The sequence below is a fragment of the Rhinocladiella mackenziei genome (genome assembly GCF_000835555.1).
Source record: "Rhinocladiella mackenziei CBS 650.93 unplaced genomic scaffold supercont1.7, whole genome shotgun sequence".
Taxonomy (NCBI): Eukaryota; Fungi; Ascomycota; class Eurotiomycetes; order Chaetothyriales; family Herpotrichiellaceae; genus Rhinocladiella; species Rhinocladiella mackenziei.
The window spans coordinates 623,391-636,953 of NW_013550598.1; the positions used below are offsets into that span (position 1 = coordinate 623,391).

General features: G+C 52.5%; 4 protein-coding genes across 4 annotated transcripts; 2 read left to right on the forward strand and 2 right to left on the reverse strand.

Moving 5' to 3' along the window:
• Positions 1-145: 145 nt before the first annotated feature.
• Positions 146-1,069, forward strand: Z518_09049 (uncharacterized protein; the record flags this gene model as incomplete). The annotated part of the gene is made up of 1 exon (XM_013413006.1): positions 146-1,069. One exon carries the CDS (start codon positions 146-148, stop codon positions 1,067-1,069), a length of 924 nt encoding a protein of 307 aa, XP_013268460.1.
• A 189-nt stretch (positions 1,070-1,258) lies between these two features.
• On the reverse strand, positions 1,259-2,110 carry Z518_09050 (uncharacterized protein; the record flags this gene model as incomplete). Its single annotated transcript, XM_013413007.1, has 1 exon — positions 1,259-2,110. One exon carries the CDS (start codon positions 2,108-2,110, stop codon positions 1,259-1,261), a length of 852 nt encoding a protein of 283 aa, XP_013268461.1.
• Positions 2,111-3,817: 1,707 nt separating this feature from the next.
• Positions 3,818-5,376, forward strand: Z518_09051 (uncharacterized protein; the record flags this gene model as incomplete). The annotated part of the gene is made up of 2 exons (XM_013413008.1): positions 3,818-4,252; positions 4,315-5,376. 2 exons carry the CDS (start codon positions 3,818-3,820, stop codon positions 5,374-5,376), a joined length of 1,497 nt encoding a protein of 498 aa, XP_013268462.1.
• A 1,203-nt stretch (positions 5,377-6,579) lies between these two features.
• On the reverse strand, positions 6,580-9,898 carry Z518_09052 (uncharacterized protein; the record flags this gene model as incomplete). The annotated part of the gene is made up of 5 exons (XM_013413009.1): positions 6,580-6,681; positions 6,742-8,711; positions 8,911-9,120; positions 9,185-9,497; positions 9,614-9,898. 5 exons carry the CDS (start codon positions 9,896-9,898, stop codon positions 6,580-6,582), a joined length of 2,880 nt encoding a protein of 959 aa, XP_013268463.1.
• Positions 9,899-13,563: the final 3,665 nt, after the last annotated feature.

Here is a 13,563-nt window from a genome sequence, read left to right on the forward strand (position 1 = left end):
ACCTGTGATGACCAAATCTCTCCTAATATCGAAGGAAGAAACCAACAGACAAGGTATATAACTGTCTCCTTTTCCCTCTCCAGCACTTCCCACTCATCCATCGACCCATCACCCTTCCTTTCCCCCATTTTCCCCTTTCGACACCATGCGCGCCGTCACCATCTCCTCCTGGGGCGCCGCTCCCACATTCACGTCCTCTCATCCCGCCCCTACCGCCTCGGACCCCAATCTCGTAACCCTCAGAGTCCTCGCCAGCGGCTTCCATCAACTCGTCCGCGCCCAAGCAACCGGCACGCACTACAGCACCAAAACCAGCGTCATGCCCTATATCCCCGGCGCGGATGGGGTGGGCGTCACGCCGGATGGCCAAACCGTCTACTTCAACAGCATCGCCACGGGCGGCGCCTTCGCCGAATCCATTACGGTGCCCAAAACCAACATCACCCCCATCCCCCACGGCGCCGACCCCGTCCAAATCGCCGGCCTGACCAACCCGGGCATGAGTTCGTGGATGGCCTTTAAAGCACGCGTCTCCAACCTCCCTCCCAAGTTCACCGTCGTCATTACTGGCGTCACAGCTATCTCTGGCAAAGTGGCCGTGCATTTCGCCCGTGCCCTCGGCGCGGGTAAAATCATCGGTGTGGCGCGAAACGCCAAAGAAATGGCCTCGATCGAGGGCCTCAACCAAAGCATCGTGCTCGCAGATAACCCGGCGGAAACCGACTTTTCGAGCCTGGGCGACGTCGACTTGATCCTCGACTACCTGTATGGTCCTGCCGTCGTGTCCTTGCTGACGGCACTGAAATCCAGTGTGCCGGTGCAGTTCGTGCAGATCGGCGCCGTAGCCGGGAACGACATCACATTGCCTGGGGCGCTGTTGCGGTCCAAGGACATCACAATGCGCGGGGCGGGGCCTGGAGCTTGGTCCATGCCGCATTTCGCAAAGGAATTGCCGGGTTTACTGGCGGCGGTGGCGACGTTGCCGAATATGGATCTCAAGGTGCGAAAGTTGGAGGATGTCGAGAGCGCATGGGCGGCGAAGAGAGAGAGAACGGTTTTTGTTCCGTGACAACTTATCGTCATGGCGACTCTCGGGGGGAATGATGGCGGGGCGGGTACTTGGGACGGTTCAGACCGAAAGAACGATCGGCATGATTTTTATGATCAATGGCAGTTCAAGAATCAAAAATGATATTTCAGAATCGATATCGATATCAATTTTCCCGACCGACCCATTTAACGACGGTCTCACAGATCTTCAAACTCCAATCTCAATTTCCACCCAAATACACTTCACCGTACTCGTCTCTAACAGACCCATTTGGCTCTCCGTCCGGAAACTCACGTCCTGCCATCTCGCGTGCACTGCGACATCGCCGGCCTTGAGCGTTCTCGTCCTGGTCCTCGTCCTGGCTTGAGTTTCGGGCTCAGATGACGGTTCAACACTTCGCCAGCCTAGATCCCATTTTCCTGTGTCGCCTGTCGGATCGTGGTCTGGGCCTGGCAGGACGAAAGTGCGTTTCAGCCAGGATTTCTTAGGCGACCGGGGAGGGAGGGGTGCTGATTCTGACGACCGAGGTCGAGGTTGAACAGTGGTCGTACCTTGGGTATCGACCACGGTTCCACCCGGGTATGGCTCTGTATCTGCAGACCCAGCGAGTTCCCTCTGCAATACGCCGTCGAGTTCGGTCACGACAGCTTGTTGCGTCCAGAACGAAGCAGAATTCTCTGGTCCGGAAAGAGACAGGACGGTCGCGGAGGTTTCATGCGGCTGAATTGTGGGTGTCACGACATTTTGTGCGCTTACTGGAGCCGAACAACTCTCTAGGGAGTCTGAGGGAACCACGACCAGGGTCAGCTTGGTGCATACATGGGATAGATGCGTGCTGAAGCATGGGATGATAGTGTCGGTGACGAGATGCTGGATCCGTCGTGACCGTTCTTGTCGGATCCTCGAGGTCATGGAGGATGGAGCGGAGCTGAATTTCTCCCGCGATGACGATGAGGAAGTATGGGGAGGAAGTGGTGGTCGAGTGTGAGAGTAAGAGCCAGCGATGGACTCTTCATAGGTGGGGATCCGGTCGGATGAGTCCGTTGGTGATTTCGACATTGTTGGGGAGATTTTCCTCTCAAATTGTTATGGTTGCTTGTGAAACGGTACTGTGTACAATGGAGGTGGTAAACTGGTAGAAGAGAAAGGGGAAGATGTCGTTTCAGCCTGGTGTCGACACCCACGATCGGTACCGAGTAGTCAAAGTCCGCAGTCCGTTGATCAATATCAAGACCGGGCAATTCGGCCACCAAGACTCCGTGGTCACCGGTGCTGGTAGTGTATCATTGTGCGAGGAAGCCCATCCAGCAAACCATGCGGCTTCGCTGTGCCGCAAACCGCGCAAACCGGTGTAAAAAGCTAGTCGGTGGTCGGTTGCCAATGTTTCTCCGCCATCCTCAAAGACAGTATCTGCAGGAAATCGAGACGGCTCAAGGCACAAGGGAATGGAGTCGTACTGGAAGTTGGCAGATCGGATACGGCCGGAGGACTCAATTGAGGGTCTGACCTAGGCTTCGAGAAGGATGGAAGAATGAGGAGGCAAGAATATAGATAGAAGCAAAGGGAGGGATATCCCGCCAGAGGAATGGTCGGTTGACCCAAGCAGGGCTAAAGGAATGAGCCCAGGCACACACGAGCGAGGAGGGATGAAGGGATCCACGGTTGGTCGGCTGGTCGGCTGGTCAGGCTGATTGGCAGATGCCGCTTTTAATTACCCAACTCCACTACAAAGACCACAGCCACGTAGACATTTGCCAGCACCATTCTAATGGAGACATTCCTTTGGAATCTCCTGAGCCCCTTTTGTATAGGCCAGACTATAGACATCAGCAGAGAGAGGAGTTGGAAGATGCGTAACATCCCGGTCAGGCATATTCACAAATCACCCTATCCTAGAGCTTCGCGAGTCGACAAACCATGTGTCACCTCTCACATTTCGTGTTACTATCTTTGCAGAGGCATCTCCCAGAGCAGATCCCATCCATTTTCTGGTCATCTGATTCATCTTCCCTTTCTCCCCGGCTTCCAAGTCATGCCGTTTACCCGCTGAGCTCGAGCAAAGAAAATTCCATCATAGACTTGGCCGAGCTACCATCAAACTCCACACCAAGAAGAATCGCGCCAAATTGACCCATCACAAGGCAGACCGGAGAGAAAAAAGATGCTGCCTGACTTTTGCACAGCCACCGCTTGCCTACCCACACCTCATCCCAATATCGTACAATCAAAGTATCCATATGACCTTTGGCATGTCAATCTCGTGACTGGGCCCATTATAACGGAAAAGGCTTCGAGAACCCCCAGAGAAGGTCTGCCTTGGCGATCGTTCTGTATCATGGACCCCAACCCCTGAACCTTGCGGGCTGCTGTACAGGACTTCATGCCTCACCCTTATGGAATCAACCTAACTGACCCAACGAGAAACGGGTGTAAGGTGCATTCTTATCCTAGTAGCCCCCGCCATCTTTAGGATGAGCCTCGTTCCATCCGCCAAGTTCAGCATCGCCGGATACATGGCAAGGCTCACGGCAGAGCATCGGCGGGTACCTAAGGTTTTGTCCACGATTGACTCGACTTCATCCCGTAGATGGCTCAGGCGAAAAGGTGAGATATTTAATACTTCAATACCCTTCGGTCGGTACCTGGTCCCTCTTCTTCCTCATTGCCAAATCACCGCTGCAGTGCACTCTCTCGGACATTGCATATCATTGACATCCTCCCTCCCCCCTACACCCACTTCCTTAGGCACCCCGAGTCTCTGCCAACATGTGGTACCACATCTCCGACGCGAACGAATACCTCGTGGTCACGGGTGCCGGCATTGACGATGTCCGTATCGTCAAAAAGGCCTTTGTCTACCCATGGCAGCGCGTGGCCCGTATCTCCGTGTCCCCCTTTGACTTCTCCCTGAATCTGCAGGCCATGACCATCGAGAAACTGCAATTCGCTTTGCCCGCCGTCTTCACCATCGGACCCGACAACAAACCCGACGCCCTAAAGAAATATGCTCTCCTTCTGAGTGGGAATCCCGACGGCACCGCTTCAGCCAGCTCCAAGAAACCCGGCCAGGCCATCGTGCCGACGCAGAGAGGCCATGTTCAGGATATCGTCAAAGGGATCATCGAAGGTGAGACCCGGGTGATTGTGTCGAGTATGACCATGGAGGAAATTTTCAAGGAGCGACAAGTTTTCAAGCAAAAGGTAACCCCATCATCATTGAAGCTCACGTCCGACGGTCCCTAACCCCCGGGGGGTGACAAAAGGTCATTGAAAACGTCCAAAAAGAACTCGACCAATTCGGCCTCTGCATCTACAACGCCAACGTCAAAGAACTCCAAGACACCCCGGGATCCGAATACTTCGCCTTCCTCTCGCGTAAAGCCCATGAAGGCGCCTCCAACCAAGCGCGGATCGACGTCGCCGAGGCACGCATGCGCGGAGAAATCGGCGAAGCCAGCAAGCGCGGCCACACCAAGCAAGAAATCTCCAAGATCGAAGCTGAAACCGCGGTTCTCGAAACCAAGCGCAGAGCCGACAAGGCCCAAGCCGACGCCGAACTGACGAATCGCCAAACCGAGCTGGACATGGGCATCCAGATGGCGCAGATCCAGGCACGTCGCGCCGCTGAGGCCCGCGACGCCGAATTGCAAAAGCAAGTCGAAACCAAAAAGGCCGGCACGGAACTCGAACGACTGCGTGCCAAAGACCTGGTCCGCGCCCAAATAGCGCGTGAAACGGCGCAACAAGACGCCGACGCCAGCTTTTACCGCGAGTCCAAGACCGCCGACGCGCGGGCGTACGCGGAAAAACAAGATGCTGACGCCCAGCTGTTCAAGCAGCAGCGTCAGATTCAAGCCAACGTCGAGCGCCAAATGAAAGAAGCCGACGCCATGTACCATGCGAAGATGCGCGAGGCCGAAGCCACACGCGCGCAGGCCGAAGCGTACAAGACTCTCGCCGAGGCCTTTGGCGGCCCGCAAGGTTTGTTGACGTATATGATGTTGAAGGAGAACACGCATGAGAAATTGGCGCTGGCCAACGCGAAGGCCGTCCAGGGCTTGCAACCGAAGATTACCGTGTGGAATACCGGTGACAATGCCGCCAGCGGTGTGGGGGGAGAAGGAATCATGCCCATCAGGAATATCATGCAGAGTCTGCCGCCGTTGTTGAGTACGATTCAGGAACAGACGGGGATTGTGCCACCGAATTGGATGGTGCAGATGCCTCCAGGCCCCAACCAGAACAACAATGGCGTGAATGGCAACGCAAATACAGAGGAGAAGAGGAAGATGATGCTTGACAAGGTGACCGGCGGGTCGAAGTGAGTCACTCAGGTGAGTGACACTCTTTTATGCTGATGTCTGCCGGGATGGTGTGAGTGATATGAGAAGCGTGAAGGGAAGAGGAAATCACCGTCCGTCGTTCTTCGGGAATATTTTCATTTGTTGATTGTACGGGACGGGGCATCGGAATCGGGATACGTTTTGTTTAAAGCCACCTAGCTGGAATTAGTCCTGTATTGGTATACCCGACCCGTCTGATGAATCGGGAGATTTGTTTTTGATAATATGAAATGATTCAGTCGAACCGGTATCGCCAGCGGCATTGACCGTTCAAGCAATCAGCAGGAATGAAAGTAATGGAAGAGAACCCATATATTGATTTTCATCTTTCGACCAAAGTTTATATCAAATCCCTCCGGACTCCCACACAGATCTTGTTTTATGTACTGGCCACGCTCGAAAACCCGGTATCGCAAAGTCGAAACTCGGGCTCATTTTCTCTTCCCAAACTACAATCACAATCCCGCCCATCCAATTTTTTGGTCTTTCCCTGGATTCCCATATCGAACAGCCGAGTTGGAAATGAAAGCACCCCAATTTTGCTTGCGCCCGTGGCTTGGGTCCCAGGGCACTGGGATGTCCGTCCTGAAGATGCCTATCCTTTTCTGGCACCCGGGATCGCGGGGCCAAAGTTTATCCTCCGGTGCTCATCGCCTTGATGAGCAGAGACAGGTCAAATGCTGTACATATTTTTTCTTCACCCATTCCATTTTGTAGGCAGGTCATCACCTCGCAGGCTCAATCCTCATATGAATTGCCGGGTCGTCGAGATGATCGATTTTTCTTCTGCCGCTTGACCGAAAACCAAGTCTCTTGGGCTTCTAGCGGCCAAACGAAGAAATCTTCCTGAGTCGAAATGAAGGCATCCTCTTTGACCAAACTCCTCCAAACGCCGCGTGATCCCATCCAGATATCCACCGCTGAAAGTCTCTCAAACAAGACAGCATTTCCTGCAAGTCCCAATTCAAATTCCATGAGTCTTGGATTGTCATTAATTCATAATCCCAGAGTATGCCGAACCCCACCAGGGGTGTTCATACTCGTTCACCCTTTTCCCGGCTTCTTTTTCAGGAGCCATCGTGAATTTCTCCTAGGTATTCTTCTAGTGGGCGGACTCCCCCGGTGTTTGTTAATTGGGGGTGTCCAAGTCGAATTGTTCCAGTCAAGATCGTGACTTTGGTCTCGTTAACGCCGTAGCCAATCGAATTTTTTCCTCGGGTCAACCCCAACCTGTGGTTCAACCTGCACGCTTCGATCGTACAATTCACTCCGTGGATCAGCAGAATCCTGCATGGACACATCAGCATCCGTCTCGGTAAAAAATTTGGCTCCGATAAGCGAACTCACCTCTGATTCTTCAAGAATCTTAGTCTCCAGAATCAATTTGGTTATCTCCTCGGTTCGATGTGATTTGGGGGGGAATGAATATGGGTTTTCCAAACTTCGTTGCAGTCCCACAATAACATCCCCCATAATTTCGAATTTCTTCCAGTTGACGTTGGTTCCAATAAATGTGGGATTTGCCGAGGCCGCCATCGTCAGATCTTGTCGGACCAGGGGGAGGAATGGAATGCGTTCCGCAAACGAATTCTCCCATGCCATTCGATATGCCGCATGAGATCTCGAGATTCCCATCAGGATAGTCAACCGGAGGAATTGTTTCTGAACTTCCTGTGGTACTAAATCTCGGGTCGCCGTCAATCGAGCAATTTCGTGGCCCGTGATTCCAGCGACAATGGCGCCGAGCGAGTTGTAATTGTTCAGTTGCCGCACTTTCCAAGCCAAAGCCATAAATCTTTCAAGAGCTCTTGCCCGATGCTTGGGTTTGTCCCGAAGGAGGATCATCCCTGAAACAAACAATGCCAGATGGTTGAAATGTTTCACCATGGCACTGATGTTATCGACAGCACGAGATCTTCTCTTTTGCTCGGTGGAGAGACAGACATGTCGGACGAAATCTCGCGGTCGGATTGCGGAATACATGGTCCAATCGATTCGAGTAATCTCACGCGCCAGATCTTCAATCGGTGCTTCCATGAATTGATGCCACTGGAACTTGCTGAGACGAATATGAGGAATCGGCTTGTATTTCTCGGCTTGATGTTTGGCATTTTCCAACTGTAAAAAGTTCGTGTACGATTGACTGGGAGAGTTGAAAGTCTTCATCATACTGGACGAGGCCGACGGCGCATTAGAATCACGCGCCGATGAGTTTGTTCCGTCGCCGTCTTCTTCGCTGTCGTCATGGTCTCGTTGGGCGGGGTTACTCGATTTCAACGCGTCGTTGTTCAATGACGGTAACGACGTTGACGACGAAGTAATGGGTGTTTTCTTCGCACCTTTGGCACTGGCCGGGGTCGGCGAATCATCAAATGCCCAATCCAAATCTTCGTCGGGAAGGATGGTATCCAAATTGTTGCTGATCTCTCGAGCGGCAGGGGCGAATACCTTGCTCTTTTCGATACTTTGCACAAAGGGGACCGCAATGTCACGAGCCGGTCCCGGGGCAAAATCTCCCGGGTATGTGGCGGTCCATTGGGCCAAAACCTGAAGGTATCGTAACATTTCGGCGACCTTGGTAAAGTGGACCATTTTGCTTTGTTCGACCTTCATGAATCGATCAATGATGGCCACCAGCAGCTGTCTGGGTGTGGCAAATGAACGGTACAGACAGAGAAAGGACGGGACGAACTTGGAGTCAGTTTTGTTAGCCGGCAACAGCAGCAGTCTTTCCACAAGTTCCTTGAAAGGGACCCCGGCCTCGGGCTTGGAGTTGTCATCAACCGTGAGATTACTCAGCGCCGGACCCAGAGGTTCGACCTCGGTCCATGGAGAGAGTTCATTCGGGTCTTCATCCATGTTGAGAAAGGTCTGGTAGGCTCGACTGTCGGCGGTATCTGTGGAAGCTGGACGGAGCATTGATTTCACATAGTATGAATCGGGTGTTTCGGGTATCGCGGCCGCCGCGTTCTCCAAAGGACCTTTGCCGGTGTAATCACCCGACGATACTGGTGTCTGGGGCCCTGCTGGTCGTCGTTGAGATTTTGAAGCAGTAGAAGTGTCCAACCGCAGTTTGGTTTTGTGTCCAGCGCGGGTTACATCTTCAGAAGACTCCTCGCTTTCTTCGTCCGCTGATTCGATCACGGCCGGTCGTACCGAGAGATTTAGCAGCAATTCTTTGGATTTCGACACCTGTAGTCGACTATTGGATCGACTTCGACTTCGACTTGTCTTGGGTGAAGCTTCTCTCGACACGACGGGATGACTCCCCGAAGACTGTGTGGAGGTATGTGACGATTTGCCAGCCCGAACCGATGCTGCGCGACGGTGTCAGCCATGTGATCACAAGCGGAACGGGTGCAGAGAACAATCATAGCCATTGGTCGCAACATGGTGATTGTTGCACATCCAGATCTGCAGATACGCGAGAATTGGAGGAGAGGCCAGAAGTGTTACGAATTTAAAAAAAAGAGGGATTGGTGATGAACCAACTGGAAAGGTGACTGGTGGACTCACCTCGTGGAGAGACAATCACTCTTTGGAGCATGCCCAAAATACAACGCTTTATATTTTCAGGAGACTGGATGGAAACTTCGGCAATAGCAACATTGGCGAGATTGCGGCGGACTTGTTCCTGAAACCGGGAACTTATTTGACGAGATTCCGGCTTTACATCGCATTTGGAAGCAACGAGCACACAAGGTAGACCGGTGTTGGTCATGGAAGCTGTCCATATCTCGTCAGCGATGGGACGTGACGACTGACGATTGCTGGATGGGTGGTAGCTTACTCAATGCCGCAGGGACGTCGGCGACGCTCTCCTTATCAGACACGTCGTAGAGGCAGAAGACCCCGTCAATTTCTGGAAAAGGAGCACCATTTACGTGGGAAGGCCATTCGATCCTTCGTTCACTACTGAAATCGACATGATCGAGCAAGAGTTCGACGAATTGAATACGATAGGGTTGGTCTTGGAGAGTCACGGAGGTGGACGTGGTCGAGACCTGCCGATCCACAGCGTATCGGATAAAGGTTGTTTTGCCGCACTTTTGAGATCCCAAAACCAAAAATTTGAAAGACGAGTCCAAATCTGAATCACTGGTCTAATGGGAAAAGCTGGGTTAATATGAATACGGTTGCGAAAGGTTGCGACTAAAAGGTGACGGGGCTGGCAACTTTTCCCTCCTAGAGAATCTCGAGCACAAAGATGAACACGTACCTTGCAAGCGAGCTTGGCCTCTCGAGAGTTACCCGGGGAAGGGTGTCGATCCGAGGGTCGCGTGGCCGTTCTTCTGTCGGGTGAGGTCAAGGAATCATCACGAGGATTGGACTTGGAGCTTCTTTGACTGATATCAAAGGGTTTGGAAGTGGCTGACTGTCGTCGGGAATGCTGGTCTTTTCGTCGATCAACAGAAGGAGCAGAGTTGTGACGGTCCCGGGTTCTAGGAGGTGGCACAGCAGCCTTGGAGTCGAAGGAACGGTACCTGGTGGATCGGCTATCCATGGCTGGGCAGCAATATGGGATGGCGCCGGGGGCGGAGCGGTTCATTCACAATTCATAGCAGGTGATTGACATATCCTGGGTTGGATCCTTTTTGAGGGGCGCGACAGCCAGATAGTTGGGAGATCAGTCATGGGTGTTTGGGACATCAAAAGACACCAAGTTAATGGGGTCTCCGGAAAGGGGGGGGGTTTTCTTGGTCGGAAGAGAATGAAATAGGTTAGCAAGCTACCAGAGCTCCGTGCCAGATCGGACAACTGAGGGAGAAGGTGGACGAATTGGGCGGGTCTCAGGATCGTAGTGGGAGGTGATGGGGCGAAAGGTGAACGAGGTATCCTACACCAGATTTGGCGAAGTCGAAGAGCGCGGAAGGGATATGAAACCGGGAGAGAGAGCGTCGATCAAAACTAGTAGTGTGCTGGGTAGATGTGGAGTTGGGAGGAGACAATTGTCCGAGCGCAGGCGAGGAGCAAAAGAGCTATCACCGGCCAAGATGACGGCACCCCGGGAGGGACCATAGAGTCAGAGAGGATGAGGGAGGTTGAGGCTTGAAGAAAAAGAGAAATGGAGGGCGTAGAGGGATTGGATTTTGGATTTTGGACAGTCCAAGACCTCAGGACAATGGGGCTTTTAGCAGAGGGTCAGGTACGGAGTAATCAGTTAGCAGTGTGACGGTGGGTTCAATGGTTCAAGCCCCATTTCGAATGGATGCGGGATGGACGCATGGGAAAGTTTGTATCCCTATCGTTGACTTCGAGCAACTGCTGTCAGGTACCCCATCGAGGCGACGAGCGACGAGGCCAATCCCGGCTGATTCGCCTTGGAGAAACAGCCGGCACGATCTGAGAGCACAAGCCTCCGAGGACGAACTAGGGTTGGGTATAATTCGGCTTGGATTTTGGTGTGAATTTGGCAGAAAGTGGAAGCAAAAGTCGCCTGCAAGTCTGCATGCAGCGCCCATGCAAAGCCCATGAAGAACCAGCGCCATCCTCCGCTGCAGATGCAAGCTGCGAGTCTTCCGCCCGTAGACTACTCCCCAATGGGCGATGGCTGAGCAGTGCTAAACTGAATCCCCACCAAACCGTACTCGTGTCGAATCGTATCAATTCTCGCTCGCTCAGAATTCAGGACACAGAAATCACTGGTGCTCGTGCAATCATCAATGTGCAGGAGGACATGCAGGTCGATGTCGTCACATTGGGCTGAAGTAGCCGATGAGAGCTCGTATGATGAGAAGGATGTTGGTGATGCGTGTACTGTGTATTAGGCATATCGTGTGCAGGGAAAAGATGTGCCGGGGCAGGGATTTGATGTGATCAGCTCTACTAGACGCAGCAGTGCCCCTTTTGTGATCTGGGGGAAGTTTCCCGGTACCGTACCTAGAGAGATAGCACTACTGCAGTGTGTACGGCGGGTATTCACTCTTTTCAGAAGGTATATTTCGTAGTCCTGCGTATGATTCTGTTGTCCATTACATCACATGTCGTAGCTTCTGATGTCTATACAGTGCAGACCGATCTCATTAGTAACCTTGTGGCCTCAAACCTCGACCAAACTCAATTTTTCTACCTGTTCTGCCGGGGGCGTTGTTTGGCCCCCTTGTTTTGCAATCTCCTTCTCACATGTCTCGTTTATACCATGCCGTCACGTACTTGCGCATTTACTGACATCCGGGTGTTCACCTGTCATCAACGATTTCATGTCCCACTCCAATATTTCCTATTACTCCCCTCTATACGGTGATTCCTGTACGGTCAACCCGCAACTGGGACATGGAAATATCACACGACCTCAAATGCTATGGATGGCGTCTGTTTGAAATACTCTTATAGATCCCAGACTGGCTTTGATTTTGACTTCTCTCCCTAAACTGAATCGTTCTCGCCTTGGCCCGCAACCACGAAAACGTCAATCACCAATTTTTCAAGCCACCCGTCTCCCGTTTTGGACATCATCTTCAGCTTCCCGCCCGTTTCATTGTCCCCACCATGCCATATTCGGCTTTTTATTCTCCTATCTGGCCTTCTGGTTTACCCTGGGCCATACATTGAATCGTCGAGCCTCGCTTCTTCGAGCGTGGAGACACCGGAGATAGTGGCAGTTGATGACGCGGACCCCCATCACGCGTCCACATCATTCTGATATAGAAGCCACTGTCACTTGGTTGCCACTCAACGTCCCACGCACCGTGCGTCGTAACGTGTTCCCGGATCGTCCTCGGGGGGTTTGGATGTCGTCTATGTATTCTGGTGATCATCGAGATGCTGTCATTCTCAGTCCGTATGGCGGACCCGCCAATGGGTGAAGGAAAGTCAAAGTTAGATCACGTATGTATCCAACTCCACATCGGCTTCACCTTCTCCTAGCCAAAGGAATGATGACCTGGGTTTGGATTCTCTTTTCGAGCAGCTGGACAGATATGCCACTAAGATAGAAGAGGTTAGAGCATGCCCTAACACGGGGATCGAAGCCCGCCTATGACGATTCAAGCCGATTCAACCAGCTAATTGGTGGAGAGATCGAAGACCAACTAAAGGCGGACAAACTGCCGCCACCAAGAGCTTGGGGGAGTAAAAATTCAGGCTATCCGAAAGGGTGGTAAGAACTCGTATCAGCAAGTGGTCTGACTTCAGCGTCCCCGACCGAGACACGGACGACCGAACCAGCAGCCAAATCGGAGGAAAAGCCCAGTCTGCCACTGGATCATGAAAAGGTCGAGTCTGAAATCCGGAGAGATCGGGCGGAAGAACAACTTTCGGCACCCACACTGGCCTCGGAGCGTAGCAGCAAATATTCACAAGGGAGTCGACAGCGCTCTCTTTCTAATCAGCAAGCAACAGATGCCGCCTCACCTCCAAAAGAGCCTCCCCTCGATTCAAATCATCGACGTTGTGTCGTCCAAGGCCAATGGTGAAAGGGATGGACTTGACCATGATCAGATGGATTTCCTTAGTGATGACGAACAACAGCAACCAGCCCCAGTGCCATGGATGCTGCCTCCTCGGGCTTCAGGTAGAAGAGCACCGGAGGAATCATGTCGAAATGAGGCAAATTCATCGACAAATACGCCTCCACAACCGTAGGAACGGAAGTTGACCGTGAGAAGTGGCGGATTTTGGGTCGATCCAAGTTGCATCATTGTTTGATCAAGAAAAGATTTCCACCAATCCCGGCCTTGTCTCAGTCAGCATCAACAGCAACGTTGAAATCCGAGTCCACCAAACACTCCCTTGCGGCCCTACTCTCCTCAGATGGACCAGAGGAGAAGGCTACCTGTGAAAGAAGTCAGCATCGTCCAAAGGAGTTCGCAAGGAGAGAAAAGGATTGACAGGTGATTCGACGACGACCAGGAACAAACGATTGTTCCTAGTAGATGATCAACCAAATGAAGGCATCGCCAGCTGTGGCAGACATGCCAAATGGTCCTCCGATTCCGCCCTTGCCAGCAGTCAGTCATACCAGAAAGTGGGCATCGCTTTGATAAGCCAAGGCCAATTTGTGACTTCAACATGGATCAGGCTCCCCGGAGCTTAATTCGGTCACCAAGTCGGCAAACGCTTTGAGTCCCAGGTCACTGGCAGTATTCGAGTTCATTTCTCGCTCCAAAAGGCTCATGGCACGGGCCATTTGTTGTCCGTGCGAATTTTGGGATATGTGACTTCTTTGAT